The following is a 27,990-nucleotide window of genomic DNA, read 5'->3' as shown; positions in this document are numbered from 1 at the left end:
CGCTTCAGGGGCTAGCTAAGCCCTGGGAGTGTTGATATTTTTGCAGTCAGTCCGGCTGACTTCGGCCAATTTAAAAGCCTGGAAGGGAGGCGACTTTAAACTTGTGCGTGGGGCAAGCCACGCTATTCTGTCGCAGTGCCCCTGCCTGCGAGTCAGAGCCTCGGGGGAAGAAGAGCCGGACGGAACCAGCGAAGGGAAAGGCAAGGAACAAGGGTGCCGACTTTGGCTGAAATCTGAGACGGAGGGCAGGGGAGGGCGACGTCTGCTTCTGATTGGCCCGTGGTCATCATCGAACACCCACGCAACCGCTTCGATTGGTTGGTGCTCGCAATTGTTGTGGCGGCAGCGAAGATTTTGCCCACGTACTTCCGAACAAGAGGCGGGGCTGTGCCCCGGCGCGCCTGCGCAACGTTCCAGGCCCCACCCGGTAGTTCAAGAACCTGCGAGGGGGCGGGGCGAAGAGGTGCTTGTTTTGGTTCTGTTTCCTTTGAAGCCGTAGGCCGGAACGAGCGTAGCAATAAAGTTGTTGGACTTGGAGAGGCTACGACAAGCTCGCCGAGGTGCCTTAATCTTGGACTTCATATCCGAGTTCTCCTGCTGCGTGACCCGCGTTCTTCCGACGGTTCGAGAACCGGTGCCGCTCTCTCTTTATCCGGGTCCCGGCGATCCCGTCGTCCTTCGCGCACCACTGTAGCCCCCCCCCCCCCCCCAAAATCCGGGTCCTCTCCCAGCGTCCCCCGCGGCGGGTTTGCTGGGGGCTACTCGGCGGTGCCGCCATGACTATTCTCCCCAAAAAGAAGCCGCCGCCTCCCGACGGCGACCCCGCCAACGAGCCGCCGCCGCCCGGACCGCTGCCCCCGGCGCCTCGCCGCGGCGGGGGTGTAGGCGTGGGCGGCGGCGGCACGGGTGTGGGCGGCGGCGACCGCGACCGTGACTCGGGCGTCGTGGGGGCCCGTCCTCGGGCTTCGCCACCGCCTCAAGGCCCTCTCCCAGGGCCACCGGGTGCGCTTCACCGCTGGGCGCTGGCCGTGCCGCCCGGCGCCGTGGCGGGTCCTCGGCCACAGCAGGCCTCTCCACCTCCTTGCGGGGGCCCCGGAGGTCCCGGCGGCGGTCCTGGTGATGCGTTGGGTACAGCAGCGACGGGCGTGGGCGCGGCGGGTGTGGTGGTGGGCGTGGGCGGTGCCGTGGGTGTGGGCGGCTGCTGCTCAGGGCCGGGTCACAGCAAGCGGCGGCGTCAGGCCCCCGGGGTTGGTGCGGTTGGCGGGGGCAGTCCTGAGCGTGAGGAGGTCGGCGCAGGTTACAACAGTGAGGATGAATATGAAGCGGCTGCAGCGCGCATAGAGGCCATGGACCCCGCCACCGTCGAGCAGGTATGGGCATTGGGATGGGGGAGGTGAGTGAGTGTGGTGGATGGGATCCCTAGACTGGCTAGGGACCCAAGGAAGGCTGTTTGAGCCTGCTCCAAGGGGCCTATGTCTTTTCTCTTGAGTCTGGCACTCTTTTCCCTGGTGATGGGGTTGCGATACACTCTCCCACCCCGCCCCCCCCAACCCCAGGGATTTGGGATTAGAGGCCCCAGATAAGATGGAGGATTTAAAGATGGAGTCTGTGGTCTCTTCTAGGACCTGTAGTTGATTGTGGGCCCTGGGGCCTCATCGTGTAGGGCCAGTAGGTAGGCACTCCCCAGGAGAGACAGGCAGAATGGAATGCTTCCTGAGAGGGGAGTCTCCTGACTCTCCAAAGGATCTTGGTTTGTGTTTGGTGACTTGAGATTTCTTTTCCCCTGGAATGAGATTCTTAAGATTCCTCCTCCGGGAATACAAATAAGGTGGTGACCTCAGAGATACGAGTGTCCCCAGGATACCTAAATCCTTTTCAGGGGTCTGAGACACTATATAGGACAACCCTTTCTCCTCCTCAGGGGGATACAGCACAGGACCATGCAGCAGTGGAGTCTGAGACTCTCTTTTCTAGAAGTCAAGGACCTGACACACACACACACACACACACACTCACACTCACTCACTCTCTCTCTCTCTCTCTCTCCCTCCCTCTCCCTCTCCCCCTCCCTCCCTCCCTCCCTCTCCCTCCCCCTCCCCCCCCCCCATGATCTCTTTCCACTTGGGTACTAGGATCAAAACCAACACCCTGGGATCAGAAACTCTACTAGGGTACATGAGATTTATCCCTTTCTAAGTGACAGGGGTCTGTGCTTTCTCTAAGGGATCTGAGACCTCCTTGGAGACAAGAGTCTGAATCTTTCTCTAGGAGCTTAAGCTTTTTTTAAGGGCTGGACACCCCTCCCCCAGGCCTGAACCTTTCTTCCAGAAAATGAGACTCACTGCTTTGTATACTGGAGCCTAGGATTCCCCCTGCTTATAGACTGGGGCTTTTAGGTCTGAAGCCCTCTTCAGGAAATTGATGTCCACCCCCCCCCCCCAGAGGTCTCTAGGGGACTTTTCTACTCAGGGACTGGTCTGAGTATTCTCTTTGGGCATCTGAGACCCACTGTGCCAAGGATTCTTGAGCTTTCTCTCAAGGATAAGAGATGCATACATACCTCACTGACCAGTATGTCTCTAGAGATGAGGTCCACGCTTCCCCCTCAAGGAACTTAAGGCACTCCTTCAGAACAGGAGGTCTCCCCAGACCAGAATTGAGCCCTGAGACCTTTCCCTTGGGGCATGGGTAGAGTCCCTCTGGAATAGGGTTCTGCATCTCCCATCATGAGTTTGACTTTGCCTCGGGTTCATGAGACACCTCCCCCACCTTAGGACCTGATAACTGAACCTACCCTGAAAGAACTGTCACCTCACTTAAAACAGCATATGTGTACCCTAGTCTTAAGAGGCCTTTTGGGGTCATAAAATTTCCTGCCTAAGCCCACCTTCCACTTTGAACTGAATTCTGGCTCTCATTCCCCTTGGGGACATGGGTAAGATGGGATTCTGAGGTAAGGAGTCTGAATCTCCTCCCAGGGGCCTGAGCTTCCCCTCTGGGACAAAAGATTCTTTCCATTAGGGAGGGGCTTGAGCTCACCTCGGGTATGAGGCTCTCCCTCCCTCCCCAACCCCCCAACCAGACAATCCTTTCTCATCTGGGAGAAGGATATGATGTCACCGCAGTGTAGCCTAAGGCCACCCCTCATTGAACAGAGGACCTGGATGCTTTTCACAATCATAAGAATTCCCTGTCTGAGCTAGCTCAGGCTAGGAAGTCCCCCTTACTTTCTATGAGAAGGTTGTCAGGTACTACTGGGGACATGAGGACTGAGAAAGAACTATCCTCAAGAACTAGGAGGATTCAGCTGTGCCTCTAATTTTCTGGATCGGAGAAGTATTCTGAGTTTCCTGAATAGCTTTCAACAAGCCTTTTTCTTCCAGAGTGAGGGAAGGGGTTTGGGACATCCCCACTTCAGGGGATTCTCCACCCACACCCCCCCTTGGCTCAGGTAAATCTTTCTATGCTTCACAGGGCCAAGGCCTTGTCTTGAGCCCCCATCCTTGTTCCCTTTTCATCCATTACTACTTCTGGCAGGATGAATCATCTGCCAGGGTCTGGACCAGGAGTTGTTTCTTCTCTCTCTGGTCGTGATAAAGTGTGCCTTGCCTTTTCCTTATTTTCCACAGAAATAAGGAATTTCAGGGACAGAGAAAGTCATGTGCCACCATGGTGACTAGAAAGACACCACCTTACATCCCCTTTGCCATCTCTTAGGCTAGGAGTTCTTCCCTTCTATTGTTCCCATAAGAACATGGAAGTAAAGCCGTGTGGTTGCATGATACCTTCCCTTCCCAGTGACAGAGGAGAGGTTTCATGTTCTCTTCACTTCTTGGGACAAAAGGGCAAAGAAGATGCTTCTTGCCTTACCTAATTCAACTAGGGGATGAAAATAGAGATTCTTCCTGCTGCCCTAGGCTTGGTCCTGAACCATCACTGGGGCCATTTGTGACCTAGAGAGCCATTTAAACCCTTGGGAAAGGGGAGAGTTGTTGAGGAGGAGTCAACATGGTGACTCTGATCCCTGTGACTACCAAGATTTCCTGTCTGACCTGGTGCTGTTACTGTATCTACTGCCTTTAGGAGCCCTTTTGACACCCCAGAGGTCCCAGTGCTAGGTGGTGTCAGGGATTTCCTTTCCTAGGTATGGCTGCCTTGCCAGAGTCTCCCCTGTGAAAAGAATGACTTGAGAGGGTCCTGAGCTTGAGGACCCCACAGAGCATTTTGAGAAGGGGGCCTGTGTGCTGAGATGGTGGAAGAAGGTGGACCTGGCACTGTAGCCAAGCTGCCAGGTTTCCCATTTTGGCTCTGCTGGGGCTTTTCTGGATGAACCAGAATTGTTCTGCCTATGCTCCCTGGGCCACAGTTTTCTCATTGGTCAGGTAAAAGCTGGTGGGGCATTGTTTAACTTTGGGATTTCAGGGAGCTCACACCAAAGCCCTTTGGGCCTGGAGGTGACAGGGTATGGTAGGTGTCTTTCAAGGAAGAACTGGATTCCTCCCCTGCTCCTCTGTTCCCTCTCAGCCATCCAAGCTTTGTGGTCAGGACAAACAGTCTGGTAAGTGTGAGGCTCAGGGTTGGCCTCACAGTGACTTTTGTGGCCAGCTAGCTTGGGGTTTGTTAAGAGGCCTGTTGGATGGTGTGGAGGTAGGATTGTGTGTAGAAAAAGTTTAGGCTTTGGACCTGACGGGTCTGACTTCAAATCCCAGGACTCCTGCTTAGCTGCCAAAAGTACATCCATGCCCAGGGTTATTGACTGGTTATCTGACCTGGCCCACCTTGGACCTTGGCTGATTTTTCTTCTGCAGTTTCCCCAGGATCATCTGGGTTCTTCCTAGGAGCCTTTGCAACAACTTCATTTGGCACCTATGAACCTGCTGATTCCTCTGATCAGGAGGCAGAGTGGTATAGCAGCAAGTGGTTGGACTTGGCCTGGGGGTCTGGGTTTGAGTCCTGTATCTTCTGCAGTTACTTTTTCTGGGTCTCAGTTTCTCCATCCTTAAAAATGGGTAGTGATGAGGAAAGAGGTTGTACTCGTTGTAATCTCTTTAATTCCCTGCTCCCTACTTCCCTCATCCATTGTGAAAGTTTTGAGTGGGGCTCCTTGGCTTTTGGGGGTATGCTATGAAGTTTTAAGCAGTTACCAGCTTCCCTCTGCCCAGCCAGTGCTGTAGGCCTTTGTGTGTGTGTGTGTGTGTGTGTAACAGCTTTATTGAGACATCATTCACACATCACACAATTCACCAGTTTAAAGTGTACAAGTCAGTGACTTTTAGTGTATTCACAGAGTTTTGCATCTGTCATCACAATCAGTCCCTTTTAGAACATTTTCTTCATCTCAGGAAGAAACCCTGCATCATCATCATCCCCTATCCCTTCATCCCTTCTCAGCCTCTGGCAACCACTCATTTACTTCTGTCTTGATTGATTGTTTTTTTCTGTACATTGCATATAAATGGAATCATACACATGCAGTCCTTTGTGACTTCATTTCTTTCACTTACCATAATGTTTTCAAGGTTTATCCATGTAGCATGCATCAGGACTTCATTTATTTTTGTCAGAGAATAATAGCATCTTCATTTTTTAAAAAAATATTTATTTTTATTTTTTGACTGCACCCGGTCTTACTTGTGTTATGTGGGATCTGGTTCCCTTGCCAGGGATTGAACGTGGGCCCCCTATATTGGGAGGCAGTCTTAGCCACTGGACCACCAGGAAAGTCCCCTGCATCTTTGTTTTTTAATTATTCCCTCCCTCCTTCAGTGGCCTAGTAGTAGGTTTGGGGCCTTGCTCTTTTCTGATTGCTCTGCCCTGGAGAGCTTCTGTTAGTCCTTAAAGAGCAGTGTGTCATCTGTATTTCTCACTGGATGGGTTGCATATGTTTAGCCGGTGGAGCAGAGCCAGTGTTCTGGGTGTTTTGGGGAAGAGAGGGGTGGTCTTGGCACCAGACTTGCTGGGACAGAGCTGTGTAGTCCAGAATACTAAAAACCTCTTGGCTGTGGGCTCTTCCTACACATCGGTCTGTCCATGAGCTACCACTGCTGCTGCCATCTCCCCCTGCCGCCTCCTTGTTTCATTGGCAACTCATTCATCAATAGACAGGGTCAGCAGCTTCCCAGGCTGGGAGGGGGGTTTCCAGGCCCTTTCAGCTTTAATTCTAACCCTTTCCCTGGGCGTGGGATTCAGCTGAGGTGGATCCTGTGGGGTGGGAGCCATGCCATGTTGCCTCACAGTTCACACTAGGGAGTGCTACAAGGGTGTTACATTTGTGTCCTGTGGCTGCTGTGACAAATCACCACAAACTTGGCAGTTTAAAATAGCAGAAATATATTCTTTCTTTGTTCTGGAGGCCAGAATTTCAAAATCGGTTCCACTGGGTCAAAATCAAGGCATTGGCAGGGCCAAACTTCTTCCAGAGTCTCTAGGGGAGAATGCAGTCCTCTTCCAGATTCTGGTGGCTGCTACCATTCCTTAGTTTTTGACTGCATCACTCTGACCTCTGCCTGGCTTTTCTGTGTATGGGTGGTCTCTCCTGTCTGTCAGATCCTCCTTTGCTGTCCTAAGGACACTTGAAATTGCATTGCATTTAGGTCCTACCCTACTCCAAGATAATCTCCCATCGCAAGATCCTTAACCACATTTGCAAAGACCCTTTTTCCTTGTAATATTTACAGGTTCCAGGGATTAGGGCCTGATATTTTTGGGTGGTCATTATTCAGGGATGTTCTTGTTTCCCTTCAGGGAGAGGAAGGGAACTCATTAAGTGCTCTCATACTGAACAATCTTGTAATATTTGAGTCTGCCCAGTATCCCTGTTATTGGGAGGGTTATTAGCTCATTTTACAGATTGGAAAACTATGGCTCAGAGCAGTTAATCACTGACTAATAATTGTTGGATTGGAACCTAAGTCAGTTGGGTCTCCCCGGCTGCTTCAACTTCTCTTGAACCTTTGAAGTAGCAGGTTGCAGTTTTGTACCTCAGATGCCATTGTGTCAGAGAGCTTTACCCAGCCCCGTTTTGGAGGCTCAGAGATGTGGAGGGAGTCGCCCTCAGGTTCAGCAGTGGGCTTGCAAGATTCAGGGTCTGGACTTTTTAATTTCAATTTATTATTATTTTGGCCATGCCATGCCTCATGAAGGAGCTTAGTTCCCTGACAAGAGATTGAACCCATGCTCCCTGTGGAGTTTTAACCACTGGACCACCAGTGAAATCCCAGGGTCTGGACTTGACTTTCTTAGGCCAGGGCATTGATGTGGCTTATGGCTGGGCCTGCTCCCACCTCTTACTCCCACCAACCCTTCCTTCCTGGGCCGTTTTCCTAAACAGCATCCAAGTTGGCACCTTCTTTGGAGGCTCCTATCTAGCTGGAGAAAGGAAAAGACTGTTCTGAGCTCTTGGGACTCTAAGCTCTCTTGGAAGCCCAGGACCATGACCTCCCTGTTTTCTCCCCACAGTGGGAGAGAAGGGGTTTCAGCCAGAGCCTGCTCCAAAGGCTGCTGGTGCCAAAGGCAGTGGATGACTAGTTGTCTGGCCTCCGTATCCAGGCCCAGATGCCAGTCTGGCTGCCCCAGGACCAAAGCCTTGCTTGTGCAAGGGGAACACGCAGGCCTTCTCCACTTTTAAGGACAAATCAAGATTTTCACAGATGGGTTGCCAGGTGTGTTTCCATGCTGTGATTCATGAAGCTTCCTTCTCTTGTTGCCTCTGCACTAGGCTTTGCTGATGCCCGAATCCCAGTTCCTTTCTGCCTTTATAAAATGAAGATAATGCTTCCTGCCACCTGAGCTGTGGTAAGGACAGTTAAATGAGATTACCTTTTGCATCTGGCGCCTGGCATGGTAGGCATTTGGCTAATAGAAATTCGTCTTTTTTTCCTGGCTCTGCCCTGCTTACTTGCCTAGTCCTCTCCAGGACTTTAGCTCTACTGGACTCATTGTTGGGTCTCTGGCATCCCTGGAATGACAGAAGTGATTACTAAGCATTTCTGGAGGTCTTGGTATTTTACTTCTTTACTCAGGTGGCACCTCCTCTCAGATGCCAGCTTTAATGACTGACACAGGTCCCTTGCTCTGTTTCACAGCGACCCTGTGTTCACCTCTTTTAAAGCCCTGCTCACACCTGTGTGTGGACATTGCCTGTTTCCCCACCCCCTAGCAGTTTATGAATTTATCACAGTTGAGACCAAATCTGATTTATTTTTCTGTCCTCATTGCCAGCCCAGGGTCTGACTTAGTAGCTGCCTGGTAAACCTTTGTTGGATGAATAGGTAGGAGCACCTCTCATGCTCTTTGACCCCCTTTTCCCCTGTCGATCTCCCCCCCCCCATACCTGAAATCAAGAGGTTGTTATGTGTGCTGCTGCTTTAGAACGTCTCCTGTCCAGTCTGGGATTGTAGTCATAGTTGCAGCTTCTCTGCAGGTGCCATGGTACTGGAAGATGGCTGACCTGCAGGGCAGGGATAGGGGAACTGGCTGGAGCAGGCTAGTCCAGTGTGACAGCCTCTGGGGAAGGAGGGACACCTGGATTGCTGGCATGTTACACATAAACAAGAGTTTGTGCTGCCTGTGGAAGCCCATTAAGAGCTTCCAGGTGCCTTTGTCATCTCTGGAAAGCCAGCCACACCTTCCTGGGGTGTGGGCCCTGATGGTGGCGCTGTACGGTATTCTCTTGTCCCCTGTGCTTCATTTCCTGTCTAGCCACTCACCTAGGACTTTCTGAGGGCCTCTCAGTTGTACGTCACCTGTGTGTGTGCTGGTCTTGTCCCTTCTCTTTCTGGTGACCACCTCACCAGTGCATGGTATGTTGTTTAGAAAGCTTTTTCAGTTCCTGAAACTTCTCTAAGCCTCTTGACAGCTCTGTCAGGCAGCTCAGATATCCCCCATTTGATAGGAAACTGAGGTTTGGAGAGTTCAGGTAGATTACCTAAACTCATGCAGCAAATGAGTGACAGAGCTGAGCTTGGACCCAGAGGTTTTATCCTCTAGACCTTATTCTTCCTACTTTGCCAGGAATTGCTCTCATCTGAGATAGTTAAAAATGGCCTGCGGAGAGGTGATCCCCTCTGTCTGATAAGTAGCCCAAATCCTGTAAATCCCTGGGCTGGGTGGTGTGCCCAAGGAGCAGCCTTGAGATTTCTGGCCCCTGGGCCTGATGCGGGCTCAGGCTGACTTCTTCTGGTGACCAGCAGATGGCGTGAGGAGGCTAAGAAAGGTCTGCTGCTTCTGGTTTGTTTAGTGTTGAGATGGAAAATGTTTTAAGTGACACGTGGACTTTTTTTTAATAGACTTTATTTTTTTTGAGCAATTATAGGTTCATAGCAAAACTGAGCAGAAGGTACAGGGAGTTCCCATATACCTCCTGACCCCACACATGCAGAACTTCCTCCAGTATCAGTGTCCCCCACTAAGTGGTACATTTGTTACAGTCATTGGACCTACATGGACACGTCATAATCACCCGAAGTCCATAGTTTGCCTTAGAGTTTGCTCTTAGTGTTGTACATTTTCTATGGGTTTGGATAATTGTATAATGACATGTAACCACCATTACAGTATGTAGCATAGTTTCACTGCCCTAAACATTCTATATGTTCCACCTATGCATTAAAACGTTTGCAAATACACATTTGTACAGGTTCACTTAACCCATACCTTTAGGGCCAGCTGTACTTTGGAATTTAGAAATATTTCAGAATTTTAAGAAAGTCACTTGGATATAAACTGTGTATTATGTAACACTTTCCATGAGGTCTATAGCAGCACCTCAAAGTCAAACACTTGGATGTTTCTGCAAGGAAATGTTTGAATATTCGCTTTTAAGTGGAATAGATGGGTTCTTATCAGCTCAGGTCAAATTGTGATGCTAAGTGAGTTAGATAAAGACTTGGTTTTTAAAGCTTTTCGAATTTTGGATAACATATTGTATACCTCTTATAAATGAGATGGTAAAGTAGAATCACCTGTAATACCAACACTTAGGGATAATATTTTGTTGCGTTAAGTGTTCCCAACTTTGTGTGCATGTGTGTTTGTATACATATATATATATATATATATGTTAAATGTCACAAGTGAGATTGTACTTTGCATGTATTTTGCTTTATACAGTATATCTTGGAATTCTCTGGCTGTATGTGGGGCTCTGGATCTAGGCTCTTGCCAGTCTACTCCCTCCTCAATATCTCCCCTACCCTAAGTGACTAGAGGGTCCCCAGGTGAATCTCCTCTAGGTCAAGTCAGGTTCTCCCCCTAGGCACTTGCTGGTTCTGGGCCTCTGGCTGCCTAGGGGATAGGCCCAACATGGGATTCCCAAGATGGTTAGCAGCGGTTAGAATATAGATGAGGCTTCTGCTCTCAGGGCACCTGAGGCCCCTCTGGGAGCAAGCCTTCTGCTTACACAGAGACTGATTCGCTAGAAGGGTCTCCTGCTCCACATGCATGGAGTGGTCTAGCAGGGCGGAGAACTGGACCTTGTCTGTTGTCCTCTCAGCCAATCATCTGGGTCCCTTAAGAGCTCAAGGACAGGGCCTTGGGGGTGAGGGTATGGGTCTTTCCTGTTGATGATCCCTACCTCTTCCCTCCAGCAGGAGCACTGGTTTGAAAAGGCCTTGCGAGACAAGAAGGGCTTCATCATCAAGCAGATGAAGGAGGATGGTGCCTGTCTCTTCCGGGCTGTGGGTGAGTCTTTGCCTTAGCCTTCAAGGGCCTAGGGCTGCCCCTGAACTATGCTGCAGTTGTCAGGAGTGACTTGTGTGACAGGGTTGGGCGCAGAGTTAGCTGGTCTTTTAGGGACTCCTGGCCTCAGCCTAAGTTAGTAGTTGGTCTCTAGCCTTTGGTCATGAGGCAGTGTGGTGGTGTGAAAGTAATAGTAACGGTAGTAATAGAGATGGAGAAAATAACATTACTTAGGGACAGATTGGACAAGGAAATGGCAACCCACTCCAGTATTCTTGCCTGGAGAATCCCAGGGACAGAGGAGCCTGGTGGGCTGCTGTCTATGGGGTCGCACAGAGTCGGACACGACTGAAGCGACTTAACAGCAGCAGCAGGGACAAACTGCTCTGTCAGGTGCTGGAGGAAAACTTTTAATTCTCCTCCAAGCTAGATAAGTGAAGGACCATTGCTTCCAGTTGTCAGATGAGGAAAGCAGCTCAGAAATAGAGTGACTTACCTAGGGTCAGAGAGTACATAGTGCAGTCAGGAGGCAGAGCCTGGGTTAGGTTAGTGTGAGGCCTGTGCTCTTAACTGCATCACACAGCTGTCACCTTGGGGTCACAGAACTTTTTTTTAAACTTACACAAAAGTAGAATAGGGAACCCTTTATGTACCCATCACTCATCTTCAAAATAATTGTTAACATATTGCCAACTTTGTTTCATCACTACCCCACCCACTCTTTCACTCCCCTGAAACAAGAATATTTTTAAAACAGAATCCCAACATGGATCATCTCATTTGTAAATATTTCTGTATGTTTCTCTGACAAATAAGGACTCTTTTTTAACATAACAAAAATACCATTACATACATAACAAAATTAATAATTCTTTAATACCATCTGCTGTCCAATCTGAGCTAGATCTTTGAAGCTCCTCTGGCTCCGGTGATTCAACAAGCAATTGTGAAGTTCTATGCTAGTGTCCAAGGGAAGCTGGGAGTGTGATTCACTCCCTTTGGAGCTCTGATGTCTCCCAAGGAAACATCCCCTCTGATAAGAGCCTTGACCTGAGAGTCAGAAGCCCTTTATTCCAGTTCTCCCCCTGACTCATAACTTCCGTTTTCCCATATTTGAAATGGTGTTGATTCTGCAGTTCTTAGTGGTGCCTCAGAATCACAAATGTTTGAGTGGGTGATAGAAAGTTAGGTGGGGTGAGTTGTTGTCTCCCTATTCTACCAAGCAGAAATGGTTCAGGCAGTGGACTTTGATGGGCTGGGAAAATGCCAACTCCCTTATCCCTGTGGCTCAAGTCCATGTTCTCCCAGGGATGTTTCCTAGAGAAAGAGATAGGTTTGGGGGCATCTTGGACCAAAGGAATGCAAAGAAAGAATAGATGGGGACCTGTTAGGTGTTAGGCCTGTGCCGAGACCTTCGTCTGAATGTGGGGTAAGCAAGGCTGCTGGTGGAGTGAGGGTCAGAGAATGCAGCTGGGCATCTGTGTCTTGGATGTTATTTGAGGTGGGCCTTGGGCCTAGTTAAGACCAGGCTTGGCAGTAACCCATGTAAGAAACAAAATTTAAGTGTGTGTTCATCTGGCTGTTCTTCCCAAACACCTTCTGACCCTTCCCCCTCATTGAGACCTTCCAGTAAGGGGCCTAAGCTTACAGGAAGAGCTGACCATGACAGGTTGAAGGCCTTTCCCTATCAGCACTATGGCTACACATTTCCTCTGACTGGGCTGCACTTGGCTTTTCTTTGTAAAACCTCAGAAGCCCCATGGCCTCTCCCTGAGAAGTACATGACCCCTGGGTCTCTAGGCCTCATGTGGAGGTTTCCCTGGGGCAGACTGCACAGGACATGTAACCCCAAAGGGGACTTTATCCTCACGCTTTGTGCTACCCCTCTGCTTCCAGCCTCTCTGGGACAGGGACAGGTGGTAGTTGTTCTAGGCTCTGGTGAGAAGGGTGACAATTTCTAATTTCCTGTCACACATTGAATAGTAGAAGGACCACATAACTGAGGGTTGGAGTTGAAACGAGGAGAGACAGAGAGACCACTCTTGTTCCTTGACCCTGACTGATTGCTCGGCATTCCACGTGGTACTTCAGGTTCACCTGCAAAATTGGGGTCCTTATCCCATGAGACCAGGTGAGAAGAGCCTCCCATTGAGGCCAGGAAGGGGAAGTGACATGCCCAGGGTAAGTAGTGGCAGAACTGGCATGAGAACCCAGATGTGTCCAAAGGACACATTCTTTCTATGACCCTAGGAAAGCCCTACCTTCTTAGGAGTCAACTGGCTGGGTGACTGTGGCTGTATTCCGTGATCTCTAGGGCCTTGCTTCTTACAGCAAGGAGCCTGTGGCCCTCTACTCTTAGAAGTCCTGAGGCAGGTGGGTTTTGCCCTCTGTTTTGCCTCTGAGATCTGGGTGTCCCCAGTGTGAACCAGTATCTCATGCCTGTGGACAGTTCTTTCGCCTACCACCTATTGGAGACTCGTGGGCATCAGCATAGGCTGGGGTGGAGTGAAAGTGGGAGCTTGGGTCCCAGAGGGATCCTGTGGTCCACCCTGCCCCTGCTGTGCTCAGATAACCTTCTCCTGGAAACGTGAGTCTGCATCTCTCTTCACTCCCTCTCTGCGTACAGCTTTGACTCAGCAAAAACCTCTGGCCCTGGCCTTGGCCTCTGTGGGCAGAGTGGTGGCCTTGTGTGTGGGTGTCTGCATGAGTTGTGGGGATGCAGCTGGGGCTGTGCATATTTCGGTGATGGGGCCCAGAAACATTAACAAGGTCCACTGCTCAAGGCCTTTTGGTCTTGGAACATGGACTGTCAGCATTGGAGGAATGGATCTTAGATCAATTTGTCGTTTTATAAATGGGAAACAGGCCTCAAGAGAAGGTCAGGGCCTTATTATCTAGGTCACACAGCCAGTATCAGACATTTGTGTTTGAGGCTGAAGCAGGCCAGAAGGAGAAGAAGCCATTGACCACCATGTACACCGGCTTCTGTTGACCTCTCTGCCCTGCCTCCTTCAGTTTTTCCATCTTTGCGGTGGGAATTCTTGAGTAGAGGAGCAGGCATCTGAGAGACCAGGCTATTGAGAGGGCTGAGTTTTGCTGGCTCCCCAACTGAGGGTGGCAAGGGCATCTACTTTTTGAATGTGACAGTTCTCTGTAGTTGTGATTGTTGTGTGGGTATTTGGCTTTAAGGAACATCTTTTACTGACTGTGTGCATGCACATGTGCATTTCTGTGCTGGTGTCTCTGTACACTCAGAGAAAGGACATACATAGGGTGTGGGGAGGGAATGTTCATGCTGACCTCTGTGGCCTTAGTGAGGGGTACAGGTCCTAATATATCTATAATCTCTGACCACTTGCAGGCCTTTCCTAGGTTCCAGCTGATTCCTGCTTGTGTTGGTGGGGAAACTGAGGCAGACAAGCCTGACCTAGGGAGTCAGGTGGCTAAGTTGACAGCCAGATTGGTGGTGGTAATGTCTCCTGTGGCATCAGTGCTCAAAGTTACCAGTTATTCCTTGAAAGCCTGGCCTCTCCTTCAACCTCCCCAATGTGTGGCCTTGGGCCAGCTGTACCACATTTCTGTACCTTAGTATCCCTCCTGTGTAAAGTAGGGTTTTTTAGGGTAAGAATGGAATGACCTGGGATGTGAAAAGGCCTTAGCGGAACCAATTGTAGTAATGTACTGAAGATTTCTGAGCCCTCTTTGAGCTGGGGACAGAGGTGAGGGAGTGGGGGACCCCCTTCCAACTGGACTCTGGGAGGGGAGAGCAGGTGCAGATTGCCCACAAGTGCAGTGTCAGCAAGAGGAGGAGTTTCAGTTTCTATCAAAACAAGTGCTCTGAATTCCCCTACCTCTGCAGGACCACTGGGCTCTTTTCCTCCACCTTGAGCCCCATAGGGAAGTCCAGCTCAGTCCCTAGTTCCATGTGCCAATCTCTAGGGAGGGAGGAGGGCTTTCTGGAGGACAGAGGTGGGGCTGGCAAATTCAGACAAGCATCTCCACAGTGAGAATTTCCTGTGTTCTTAGTCCTGCACTGGGTGTTTTTGTGTCATCGAGAAGGTCCTTCTACTCTCTTTCATTGGCAAGGTATTGTTGCTCTCTTTCTTTGGTTCAGAGATGCACATTTTCTTCCACATTGATGATCCCTAAACTAGGGTATGTCTTACAACCAGTGAGATGGGTTTCCCTCTCCCAAAAGCTGTGATTATACATGTTCTGTACCACCTATTGGTGCATCTTAGAATTGAAGAGAGAAGGTGGTATTTTATAGGTAAATTGAGAAGGTCATCCCTTGCCCACACGTAAGGACCCTATTTTGTGAGGCCTGTGTTACTGATTTGATGTTAATTTGGTTGCTAAAGATTTGAACTACAGGCACAAGGTAGGCTAGTGGACCTTTGGATTCAGCAAAGGTAGAGAACCAGTTACGCCTGCATGAGGAGAGAGAACCTACACTTTGAGTTTGGGACTTTCCTCTGGCTGATGAAGTGCAACAGAAATGAGGAAGGTCTTAAGTGGTTCTGGTGAAATTCTAGCTGACTTGTGGGTGACTGGCTATCTGAAGAAGTCATCGTTCTCCTTACGACAAACGGAACCCCATCTCTTGAATATCTAGTATGCCTTAGGTATTTGGCAGACCATCCCCTCTAGTATTGACAGTGTTCCATGAGAGGAAAAGGAGTTATTTTCCCCACTTTATAGATGAGGACATTGCAGTCCAGAGAGGTTAAGGCCTTGTCCAGTGCCACACAGGAGGCAGAGAGCCTTTTTGTCAAGCAGGGAGTCAATAGCAGGGAAATGGGAACTTCTTGGGAAGGTTCTCTCCCAACTCCCTTTCTGGTCCCATAGTCTCCCCTTTCCCCTGACTTCTTACATCTTACATCTGGATAGATCCACCTCCCAGGACTGGAAATGCCTGTTGATGCTTGCCTGAGAACATCTCAGCCACCTTCCTGAGCCTGGCAGACCAACCCCTATTTAACCCCTTCACTCCCATCTCAGTTCCTGTTTACTGCAGCTGCCAACAGCACTGCCTCTCTTCAGTACCCCAGGTTTATTCTACGGAAATAGCTCCTCAAGCAGCTCCGGCAGCCACAGTGGGTTTGTGGTCCTGGCTTCTAAGAAAGGCAGTGGCAGGGGGCCCCCAGCCTGTGCACAGGGCATGTGACTTGCTGGAAGTGCTGCAGAGGGGGAGGGGGATGAGGGAGAGTGTGGCCGCAGAACCCACATCCTTGTTTACATCGGTAAAGGGGCTACCCCTTCCCACCTCACAACCCCCACTCCCCATCACCCTCTGGTCTCTGCACTTCCAGGAGGACATGAGACAGGCATGGGCCCTATTTTCTATTTCAGAGCTGCCTTTTTCTCTTTATCTCACAGAACCCTTCATGGAGGGGGGAGGGGGGAGGGCAGCAAAGGCGCTCTTTTGGCGACTCTTTGCAGAGGTAGACTGTGTCATGGAAGAACTCTGCGGTGTTTGCTGCGGGACCTGCCCCTGCCCGTGTCACAGGGAGATCCCATCAGAGCAACGGTGTTCTGAGGAGACAAAGTGACAGTCCCTCTTCGTCTTAGCCAGTGGACATCAAGCATGCCTCATCTTCAAGCCCATTTTAATTTCTCACGGAGAAGGCTCCCTGACTCCCCTATCCTCCCCAATCCGCTCAGCAAACTTGCATTTCTTGTACCGCACCAGGCTCTGAACCTGGGGGTGGACTTGTATATGAACTTCCCTTTGCCCTCAGTGGGAGCCCAATGTGATCAGGCGAAGTCTGTATGCATCTTTGATAAATCTGGTGATGGGGTGCCTTAGAGGAGTGGGAAACTGTTTTAAGAGTGCATGGGTGTTTGACAAGTAGGCAGCCAAACAGGATGGAAAGAACATCCTGAAAGGAGGAAACAGCATGTGTGAACATCCTCAGCTGAGGCAGAGGGAGCCTAGTTCTTATTGTGACCAAAGCCCTGTGATGCCTGGACCTAAATTAAGTTAGGTGCATATGTGTCTTATCTCTCTTATAGACCACATACTTCTTGCGGATAGGGTCAGAATTTTACTCACTTCTGTCACCTTCATAGTACCCCACATTCAGGCCCCACTACAGGACAGGGTCTCTGAGTGACTGCTCTGTCCCAAGACTAGGGCTAGTCCCTTCACACCTGTTATCTCATTAATTCCACAACAGGATTGCCAGGAAGTTACCCAGCTTGATCCCATTTTACACTTGAGGCATATGAAGCTCAGAACATTTGGGTCATTTTGTTTACTAGTACCAAGACAACACACTGGTCATAGCAAACACCCTATTCCAACAACAAAAGAGAAGACTCTGCACATGGACATCACCAGATGGTCAACACCAAAATCAGATTGATTATATTCTTTGCAGCCAAAGATGGAGAAGCTCTATACAGTTAGCAAAAACAAGACCCGGAGCTGTCTGTGGCTCATATCATGAATACCTTATTGCCAAATTCAGACTTAAATTGAAGAAAGTAGGGAAAACCACTAGACCATTCAGGTATGACCTAAATCAAATCCCTTAAGATTATACAGTGGAAGTGAGAAATAGATGTAAGGGACTAGATCTGATAGATGGAGTGCCTAATGTACTATGGACGGAGGTTCGTGACATTGTACAGGAGACAGGGATCAAGACCATCCCCATGGAAAAGAAATGCAAAAAAGCAAAATGGCTGTCTGAGGAGGCCTTATAAATAGCTGTGAAAAGAAGAGAGGCCAAAAGCAAAGGAGAAAAGGAAAGATATAAACATGTGAATGCAGAGTTCCAAAGAATAGCAAGGAGAGATAAGAAAGCCTTCCTCAGTGATCAGTGCAAAGAAATAGAGGAAAACAATAGAATGGGAAAGACTAGAGATCTCTTCAAGAAAATTAGAGATACCAAGGGAACATTTCATGCAAAGATGGGCTCAATAAAGGACAGAAATGGTATGTATTAAGAAGAGGTGGCAAGAATACACAGAAGAACTGTACAAAAATGATCTTCATGACCAAGATAATCACGATGGTATGATCACTGACCTAGAGCCAGACATCCTGGAATGTGAAGTCAAGTGGGCCTTAGAAAGCATTACTACGAACAAAGCTAGTGGAGGTGATGGAATTCCAGTTTAGCTATTTCAAATCCTGAAAGATGATGCTGTGAAAGTGCTGCACTCAATATGCCAGCAAATTTGGAAAACTCAGCAGTGGCCACAGGACTGGAAAAGGTCAGTTTTCATTCCAATCCCAAAGAAAGGCAATGCCAAAGAATACTCAAACTACCGCACAATTGCACTCATCTCACATGCTAGTAAAGTAATGCTCAAAATTCTCCAAGCCAGGCTTCAGCAACACGTGAACTGTGAACTTCCCGATGTTCAAGCTGGTTTTAGAAAAGGCAGAGGAACCAGAGATCAAATTGCCAACATCCTCTGGATCATGGAAAAAGCAAGAGAGTTCCAGAAAAACATCTATTTCTGCTTTATTGACTATGCCAAAGCCTTTGACTGTGTGGATCACAATAAACTGGAAAATTCTGAAAGAGATGGGAATACCAGACCACCTGACCTGCCTCTTGAGAAACCTGTGTATGCAGGTCAGGAAGCAACAGTTCGAACTGGACATGGAACAACAGACTGGTTCCAAATAGGAAAAGGAGTACATCAAGGCTGTATGTTGTCAATCTGCTTATTTAACTTATATGCAGAGTACATCATGAGAAACACTGGGCTGGAAGAAGCACAAGCTGGAATCAAGATCGCCAGGAGAAATATCAATAACCTCAGATATGCAGATGACACCACCCTTATAGCAGAAAGTGAAGAGGAACTAAAAAGCCTCTTGAGGAAAGTGAAAGAGGAGAGTGAAAAAGTTGGCTTAAAGCTCAATATTCAGAAAACGAAGATCATGGCATCTGGTCCCATCACTTCATGGGAAATAGATGGGGAAACAGTGGAAACAGTGTCAAACTTTGTTTTTTGGCGCTCCAAAATCACTGCAGATGGTGACTTCAGCCATGAAATTAAAAGACGCTTACTCCTTGGAAGGAAAGTTATGACCAACCTAGATAGCATATTCAAAAGCAGAGACATTACTTTGCCAACAAAGGTCCGTCTAGTCAAGGCTATGGTTTTTCCAGTGGTCATGTATGGATGTGAGAGTTGGACTGTGAAGAAAGCTGAGTGCCGAAGAAATTGATGTTTTTGGACTGTGGTGTTGGAGAAGACTCTTGAGAGTCCCTTGGACTGCAAGGAGATCCAACCAGTCCATTCTAAAGGAGTTCAGTCCTGGGTGTTCTTTGGAAGGACTGATGCTAAAGCTGAAACTCCAGTACTTTGGCCACCTCATGAGAAGAGTTGACTCATCGGAAAAGACTCTGATGCTGGGAGGGATTGGGGCCAGGAGGAGAAGGGGACGACAGAGGATGAGATACCTGGATGGCATCACCCACTCGATGGACATAAGTTTGAGTGAACTCTGGGAGTTGGTGATGGACAGGGAGGCCTGGCATGCTGTGATTCATGGGGTCGCAAAGAGTTGGACACGACTGAGCGACTGAACTGAACTAAACAGAACTGGGCTTAGATCCCAGTTATTTTCCCTTCCCTTTCCCTCTTTTTTCACCTCATAAAGGCCATAATGACTCCTGAGAGTCAGGAAACTGAATTCTGTAGTTGAATCTGTCATGGACTGACTTCTGGGTGACCTTGGTCAAATCACAAACTTCCCGAGCCTCAGTGTCCTCATGTGAAGAGCGAAGAGTGGTGTATGTGGAATCGATGGTGCTTAAGGCCGCTTATCTACACAAGATGCCTGTGGTTCTGTCCCTCTCACCTGTACTCTTGTTCTTAAAGACGGTCCTTGCCTGCCTCTTTTTTCATGACCATATTCCAGCGTACAAAGCCAAGAACTCTCCGTTCCTTAGGGTAGGGGTAGGTAAGGGAGTTTCCCTGGCCCCCAGCCCTTCACCCGCAAGGATGTTCTGATTCAGAACTCTTCTTTGGTGGCAGCTCTGACTCCAGCCTCTCCTTCTGTCCCCACAGCTGACCAGGTATATGGAGACCAGGACATGCATGAGGTTGTTCGAAAGCACTGCATGGACTATCTGGTGAGACCTTGCAGAGACCTTGGGGCGAGGGCAGAATGGAGGATCTCTTCTCCACATAGACATTGATCCTCTGATCTTTTCTGCAGATGAAGAATGCTGACTACTTCTCCAACTATGTCACAGAGGACTTTACCACCTACATCAACCGGAAGCGGAAAAACAACTGCCATGGCAACCACATTGAGATGCAGGCCATGGCAGAGATGTACAACCGGCCTGTGGAGGTGTACCAGTACAGCACAGGTACTTCTGTGGTGGGTAGGTGAGCAGTTGATCACTTGTGGTCTGAGCCTGTTCCACCCAGCCCACTGTGAATCCTGTCTCCTCTTTCTCTGCAGAACCCATTAATACATTCCATGGGATCCATCAAAATGAGGATGAACCCATTCGTGTCAGCTACCATAGGAATATCCACTACAACTCAGTAGTGAATCCTAACAAGGCCACCATTGGCGTGGGACTGGGCCTGCCATCATTCAAACCGGGGGTAAGCATGTCCCTGTGCCTAGAATGGATACTGGAGATAGACCAGCAGACCAGAAATCTCATGCTGGGGCCTCTATTTTGCCCCTTGCCCACAAAAGTGTCCTGTTAACCTCTCTGAGTCGCCTCTAAGGTCTCACTTCTGAAATTAGGAAGTTATCCAAGGTGATCCCTCAGGGCTCACTTTGTGGTCTCAGTTTGCCTGTCTGAGCTGGTTCACCTATCTTTTGTGCCTGTTGAGAGTTGGCATTTTGAGATATGGAGTCAAACTTGGGAACCGTGAACCATGGCTCAGTCTATGTATCTTGGTACCCGCATGGATCCTCCTCCAAACCCCAGCACAGACAGACAGCTGTGGTCACAGAGACTTGGAATGTAGGCCTGGCCCCACCACTTGCTGGCCTTGGTATCTAAGTCAGGTTGTACAAGTGATTTGACTGGCAGCTTGGGTGATACAGAAAGTGCCTAACACTGGGCCTGGTACCTATTAGGTGCTCAGGAAAGGGCAGTAGATTTTCTCAGCACACACTGACAGATTTTCATTCTCTGTCTCAAACACTTGTCTGTTAGGGATTTTGCTATCTTCTGTTGAGGTTTCACTTCCTACAAAAGTACTCCTGCCTCATTTTAGGAAACACACCCTAACACCAACACACCCTCCAACATAGAGGTTTTTTGATGTGGACCATTTTTAAAATCTTTATTGAATTTGTTAGAATATTTCTTCTGTTTTATGTTTCAGTTTTTTTGGCTGATAGGCATGTGAGATCTTAGCTCCCCAACCAGGGATCAAACCTATACCCCCTGCATTAGAAGGTGAAGTCTTAACCCCTGGACCACCGAAAGTCCTCATAGAGGTTTTTTGGTTTCATTTTTTTAAATAAACCTTCAATCTCAGAACAGTTTTAGATTTATGTAATTATTGTGATTAGAGAAATCCTATATACTCCACTGTGATTAACATATTATCATAATATGTTTGTCACAATTAATGAACCAATATTGATATATTAACTAAAGACCATACTTTGTTCAAATTACCTCAGTTTTTGGGCTTCCCAGGTGGCTCAGTGGTAAAGAATCCACCTGCCAATGCAGGATACACAGGTTTGATCCCTGGGTGCAGAAGATGCCCTGGAGAAGTAAATGGCAACCCATTCCAGTATTCTTGCCTGGGAAATTCCATGCACAGAAGAGCCTGGAGGGCTTACAGTCCATGGGGTCGCAAAAGAGTCGGACACAAATGTGACCAAACAACAACAGTAGATGATACCTTCAGAAAGGGATAAAACAAAAACAGATTACCTCAGTTTTTCCCCAGTGATCTTATCTGTTCCAGGATCCCATCCAGGATACTGTATTACATTTAGTTGTCATGTCTCCTTTGGCTCCTCCTGGCTGTGACAGTTTCTCCGAATTTCTTTGTTTTCGATCTGTTTACAGACTCTATGACCTTTTCTAGAATGTCATATAATTGGAATCATACAGTATATAGTTTTTTCAATGGCTTCTTTTAGGTAACACTGTGCATTTAAGAGTCACTCCTGACTTTTAGTGGTTTGACCACTTGTGTCTTTTCTTTTTCCTTTTGTTAAACTTGAGTGCCCTAAGTTTTTTTTTAATAGATTTAATTATTTAGAATAGTTTTAGATTTACAGAAAAATTAAGATAGTGCAGAGTTCCCACATACCTTCCTCCCTTTTGCACAGTTCCCACATACCTTCCTCCCTTTTGCACAGTTGCCCTATTATTCACATGTCAGATGACTGTAATATATTTGTTATATGAACCAGTATTGATACATTGTTATTAACTAAAAGTCGTCATACCTTTTTATTCTCCTTTGTCTTTGATGGCTTCTCACATTTTCATGTTTTTGGTGACCTTGGCAGTTTTGAAGAGTACTAGTCATGTATATTTGGAGAAGGCAATGGCACCCCACTCCAGTACTCTTGCCTGGAAAATCCCATGGACGGAGGAGCCTGGTAGGCTGCAGTCCATGGGGTTGCTAAGAGTTGGACACAACTGAGCGACTTCACTTTCACTTTTCATTTTCATGCATTGGAGAAGGAAATGGCAACCCACTCCAGTGTTCTTGCCTGGAGAATCCCAAGGACGGGGAGCCTGGTGGGCTGCCGTCTATGGGGTCGCACAGAGTCAGACTCGACTGAAGTGACTTAGCAGCAGTCATGTATATTGTAGGATGTTTCTCTTGGAATTTGTCTAATGTATTTCTCATTAGACTTGAGGTTATGGGTTTTAGAGACGGGGGTCACAGTGGTAATGTGGCATTCTTATCACATCATATCAACAGTATGTAACGTGAACATGATTTGTAACTGTTGATGTTGACCTTGATCATCTGGCAGAAGTAGTTTTATCAAGTTTTCTCCACTGTAAAATTACTCTTTCCCTACCCCGACTCCCTTTTCCATGTTATACTGTGTGGAAGGAAATCATTTATACTCCAAACTTAAGTAGGGATTAGGGGGACTTCCCTAGTGGTCCAGTGGCTAAGACTCCACCTTCCCAATGCAGGGGGCCCATGTTTGATCCCTGGTCAGGGAACTAGATCCCACATGGTGCAACTAAAAAAAAACCCAGTGCAGCCAAATAAATAGATAAATATTAAAAAAAGAAGTAGGGATTAGGGAATTTCCTGGTGGACTAGTCATTAGGACTCCACACTTTCACTGCCAAAGGCCTGGGTGCAGTGCAGTGCAGTGAAAAAATACAAATAAAAGGTGAAGGTTATACTCCATCTCTTTGAGGGCAGAGTATCTACATAAATTATTTGAAATTCTTCTGCAAGGGAGATTTATCTCATTCTCCATTATTTAGTTAGTCATTTATATCATTGTGGATGATGGATATTTATTTAATACTTTGGGTTATAATCCAGTACTATTTTTATTTTGATGCCCAAGTTTTTCCAGTTTTGGCTATTGGGAGTTCTTTTAGTTGGTTCCTGCATCTCTTTGAAATATCCCCATCATTGTGGTAGTGTTTGTGTGTTTGTGAGGAGGTGTTTTTTGGCTTGTTTGTTTTCATTTTTATTTTATTTTTCATTTTCATTTTTATTTTGAATATTTAACTTTCTGGCACTACAAGGTGCTAGAGGCTCATCTTGTATATTTCTTATCCCATTTCTAGAACCAGCCATTTCTCCAAGGAGCCTTAGTTCCTTTTATTGGAGAATGTTATATTAGAAACCAAGATCTGGGTGCTGAGTATGCTCTTTGCTATTGGGGTATCCTTGATTTAGGCCCTTTCAGCTGATAGAGCAAGAAAATATATGTATAAACTAACCTGTGTGTATGCACATGTCTAGAAATATTTCTGTAACCTTCTGTATCTGAATGACACCATGGTTCTTACTGATACCTTTAACTGAGGGGCACCATGTTTTAATTTGCAATTCCTAATGACAAATGATGTTGAGTGTCTTTTCATGTGCCTGTTTACTCTCTATCTTCTTTGATGAAGTTGTGTGTCTAGACTTTTTTGCCCATTTTTAATTGGCTTATTCTAACAGCATTTTGCATTCTTTTTGGACTGTTATCCCTGGGTAAAAAATTATACTTTACACCATTAGTGTACACACACGTTGGTGTATGGTGTGTATATGTGCATTAAAATAAGTTTTCACTGAACGAAATTTACTTTTATTCCGTGGGATAGGCACTGATACTTTTCATTATTCCTTTTTAAAAAATCTGTTATGTCTCACAGCCTGACACTCTCATACGGTGTTCCACAACTCATAGTACCCCACACCATGCTGACACTGTCCTCTTGTCTACTTAAATGCCCCAATACTCAAATCTACCCTGTGCACACAGGACTCAACTTCTTAGGTGATCTTTTCTCCTTGTCCCATCTGGGCATAGGTGAAGAAGGCCTCAACAACTGAGTCATCAATCGGTGAGGTGTCTTTAAATTCTAACCCTGGCTGGAGGGCACCTGACTGCCCCAGACTTAGTACATCAGTTGAGGTATCTTGGGGGTGGCAGCAGGACTTCTGAATATAGGAATTCGAAATGACAAGTCCCCCAACCCAAGCCTGCCTTCCCCTAGTCCCTGATGAATAGGCAGCCTGTCTAGGGGGTGCTTAGTAAGAGTATCCGCCTTCCTGCCTCTCTTCTGAGCCTGTGAGCCCACCTCCCTAAGCCACTTCTGGCTCTTGGCCAGAGTTCAGAGTGTCACCTCACATCCCTGTTCCTCTCCCACTCCTTATAGTTTGCAGAGCAGTCCCTGATGAAGAATGCCATAAAAACATCAGAGGAATCATGGATTGAACAGCAGATGCTGGAAGACAAGAAGCGGGCCACAGATTGGGAGGCCACAAATGAGGCCATTGAGGAGCAGGTGGCCCGGGAATCCTACTTGCAGTGGCTGCGGGATCAAGAAAAACAGGCTCGCCAAGTCCGTGGCCCCAGCCAGGTGGGTCCTGGGGTCTGTCACTAGCCCGGCGAAGAACATGTTACTTCCCATGTTCTGTCCCCAAACAGGCAGAAACAAACTAAGCGATTCTGACATGTGGGAGAGAAGGAAGATCCTAGCCTTTTCTGTACCTCATCTTGGCCTTAGTCTTGGCATTGTGCCTTAGAACTCTCAACACCTGTGCAGAACAAGCTCTTTTTTTTTTTAAGGAGTGAGGGAGGGCAGCCACTGGTGGTGAAATGCCAGATTCACGAATAGTTTCAGAGGGACAAGCTTTTGCTGAATGTTCTTGTGTGCCAGACTCTGCTGAGGATGTAAAATCAGGTCCTGCACATTCCACCCTCAGTGATCCTGTCTTTTGATGGGGAGACACATGCATCAGTGGAGCCCTTGACTCTGACTGGAAGACCAGTAGAGGTGGGGGGTCTGGTCAGTCTTCACATAAAAAGGTTGAATTTTTAGGGCAGGGAGTGAGGCAGGGCAGCCAGGTATTTGAGGAGTCACAAGCAGTTTATAGAGTGATTAATAGATGTTGGCAAGAGCTGACTCATTCGTTGAACAAGTATTTATTTCAGGTCTATGCCAGGCACTGTTCTTAGTGTATAGGAGTACATTGGTGAGCTGGGCAGTCCCAGGTCTGTCTTTGTGGTGCTTCCATTTATGCAGAGTGGAATGAAATAAACATAATGAATAAATCAGTTGAGAGGTGGTATGGATGAAAGATGTAGAGCAGGGTAAAGGGGATGAGTAGGACTGAGTAGGGCTGGGAGTTCACAGTATTAAATAGCATGGTCAGAGTTGGCCTCAGACCGGGTGAGATTTGAGCGAAAACTTGCAGAGGTGAGGGAATTACGTGCCTATACTAGGGAAGACAGAGGACCAGCTAGAGCAAAGACCCTGAGGTATGTGCACAGCTGGTGTGATTTGGAAGCAGCCTGGAGGTCAGTGTGGCAGAACAGAATGTAGTAGTAGATGGAGTCGGAAAGGTGGGTGTGCCGTATTGGAAGGGGCTTGTGACCTTCCAGTGTGGCCTGTGGTGAGGACTTTGGCTTTTCTTCTGAGTGAAGCGAAAATGATGAGAGGGTTATGAGCAGGAAAAGAGTGGGAATTTAGAATTTAACAGGATCCTTCTGACTGCTGAGTGTAAAATGGAGTTGAAGGGGCAAAGGTGGAAGCAGGAGACCACCAAGGAAAAGATGACTATAGTAGCTCTGATGATTGATGGTAGTACTGGCTAGGGAGGCAGTCAGAAGGGGATAGAGTCTGGATCTATTTTGAAGGTGGAGTAACAGGTTTCCTGTCAGACTGGCTGTAAAGGTCTGAGAGGGGCTTTAAAGTGCTTACCTTGATCCTGTGGTCCATGATGTGACCATTATTGGTAGCCTATGTAGAAGGTATTTCATAGCCAGGATTCTGGGAGGGAGTGAGCCCTTTGGGAATGGGGCAGAGGACAGTTGCAACTGCTATTGGTCTTTACCACCACCTTCCTCACCACAGCCCCGGAAAGCCAGTGCCACATGCAGCTCTGCCACAGCAGCAGCCTCCAGTGGTCTTGAGGAGTGGACCAGCCGGTCCCCAAGGCAGCGGAGTTCAGCGTCGTCACCTGAGCACCCTGAGCTGCATGCTGAGCTGGGCATCAAGCCCCCTTCCCCAGGCACTGTCTTAGCTCTTGCCAAACCTCCTTCACCCTGTGCACCAGGTCAGTGACTTGCTGATAGGGAGCATGCAGGGGTCAGGAAGTTCTGCCTAGGCCCTGAGCCCTGCCTTTGACTGTCTGTCTGCCCCAGGTACAAGCAGCCAGTTCTCGACAGGGGCCGACCGGGCTACTTCCCCCCTCGTGTCCCTCTACCCTGCTCTGGAGTGCCGGGCCCTCATTCAGCAGATGTCCCCCTCTGCCTTTGGTAAGCCTCTTCTATCTAGGGTCTAGGGGCCAGCTGGGAGTTGGGGAGAGATGGAAGAAGCAGCTGGTCCTGAAAAGGGGGCTTCTGGAGCCTCTGGACATCTCCTCAGGAAAAGAGAGTTTTTCAGGCCCAAGAGTCTGTCCCAGAGGGGATGAGTGGGGTTTTGTAGGCTCAGAGGAGCCTTCTCCTTAGAGAAAAAAGTGGTAGGGGTCTGAACGGGATCTCTCCAGAGCCAAGAATCAGCAGAGGGCAAGGAGAAAGCAGGCTTAAAGTGCTGTGTCATTCTTTTCCCCTTCCTCTTGCCCAGCAGGTCTGAATGACTGGGATGATGATGAGATCCTAGCCTCGGTGCTGGCAGTGTCCCAACAGGAATACCTAGACAGTATGAAGAAAAACAAAGTGCACAGAGACCCACCCCCAGACAAGAGTTGATGGAGACCCAGAGACTGGAGACCATTTCCCAATCCCCACCACTCCTGCCCTCTGGTGCCACCCGACCTTCTTTGGCTTTCTTCCCTCTTGCCTTCTTCCTTCTTTCCGCTTCTTTCGCTCCTCCCCACTTCCCTCTGGCTGGCCCACCCCTGCGCACCCTCTCATCGCTGCCACCACCACCATCATCATCTGTCTCTTCGCCAGCTGATGTGCCCTGTTTCCCCTGCACAGCACCATCCCTGCATTCCACAGGGGACTTGGGCAAGGGTGCTGAAGGTAGGCGAGGGGCACACAGAGACAAACCAACTGGCAGCCAGGCAGCCCCGGAGGAGAGACAGCAAAGTCTCCCTGCCCCCTATTCCTTCCAAGATCAGAAACTTGTCACCCTACCTTCACAAATGATACCAGGGAGGTGGGAGGAAGAAGTGGGAAAAAATCCCCTTTCCAGTACCCTTAAAAGGTCTGAGCCTTCAATATTGAGGTTTTTCTTTATTAAAATATACTTTTATCTTATAAAATCAATCAGTGATGTAGACAACAGATTGGCTCTATGAAGGTGACATCTCTCTGGTTTGGAGGCAGGTAGGCCACGGGGCACAAAGATGTGGTTGAGGAACCTGGCCTCCAGCTCTGTGGAGATGGGCAGGATCTAGAGTATAAGCCAGGGTGGGGTGGGAGGGCAGGAAGGGGCAGGTGTCAAGTGGGCTTTGGACAATGAGACTCTGACCTCGCTGCATTCCTTATGCTTCCACCACCACCACCAGTCTTTTTGGAATCTCAGGGTGGGGGGTACTTTTGAGAATCATGGCTGTCGCCCAGGATTTGAGTGTGGGGGGTGGGAGCAACCTCGGCAGATGGGGCACCCATGCCTTGCAGGTGTCAACAAGATCCACCATCTGTAATGTCCTTGGCACAATAAAACCAAATGTCAGTTTCCCCTGAGCGCCTCT

General features: G+C 48.3%; 1 protein-coding gene across 5 annotated transcripts; it reads left to right on the top strand.

The window, feature by feature from the left end:
• The first annotated feature begins 25 nt into the window (after nucleotides 1–25).
• On the top strand, nucleotides 26–27,976 carry OTUD5 (OTU deubiquitinase 5). Of its 5 annotated transcripts, none has more exons than XM_061410036.1 (10): nucleotides 27–1,128; nucleotides 1,297–1,370; nucleotides 10,590–10,680; nucleotides 19,717–19,781; nucleotides 19,868–20,024; nucleotides 20,120–20,268; nucleotides 24,504–24,707; nucleotides 26,205–26,406; nucleotides 26,495–26,608; nucleotides 26,916–27,976. In XM_061410036.1, exons 1-10 carry the CDS (start codon nucleotides 777–779, stop codon nucleotides 27,038–27,040), a joined length of 1,533 nt encoding a protein of 510 aa, XP_061266020.1. In that variant the 5' UTR covers nucleotides 27–776; the 3' UTR covers nucleotides 27,041–27,976. The 5 variants fall into 5 exon arrangements, with proteins under 5 accessions (XP_061266016.1, XP_061266020.1, XP_061266017.1 ...); XM_061410034.1 differs by having other exon boundaries at nucleotides 28–1,128; nucleotides 10,587–10,680; XM_061410035.1 differs by having other exon boundaries at nucleotides 30–1,128; nucleotides 10,587–10,680; nucleotides 26,919–27,976.
• The last annotated feature ends 14 nt before the right edge of the window (nucleotides 27,977–27,990 follow it).

Source organism: Bos javanicus, chromosome X (genome assembly GCF_032452875.1).
Source record: "Bos javanicus breed banteng chromosome X, ARS-OSU_banteng_1.0, whole genome shotgun sequence".
Classification (NCBI taxonomy): Eukaryota; Metazoa; Chordata; class Mammalia; order Artiodactyla; family Bovidae; genus Bos; species Bos javanicus.
This window is presented reverse-complemented; position numbering and strand designations above follow the sequence as displayed.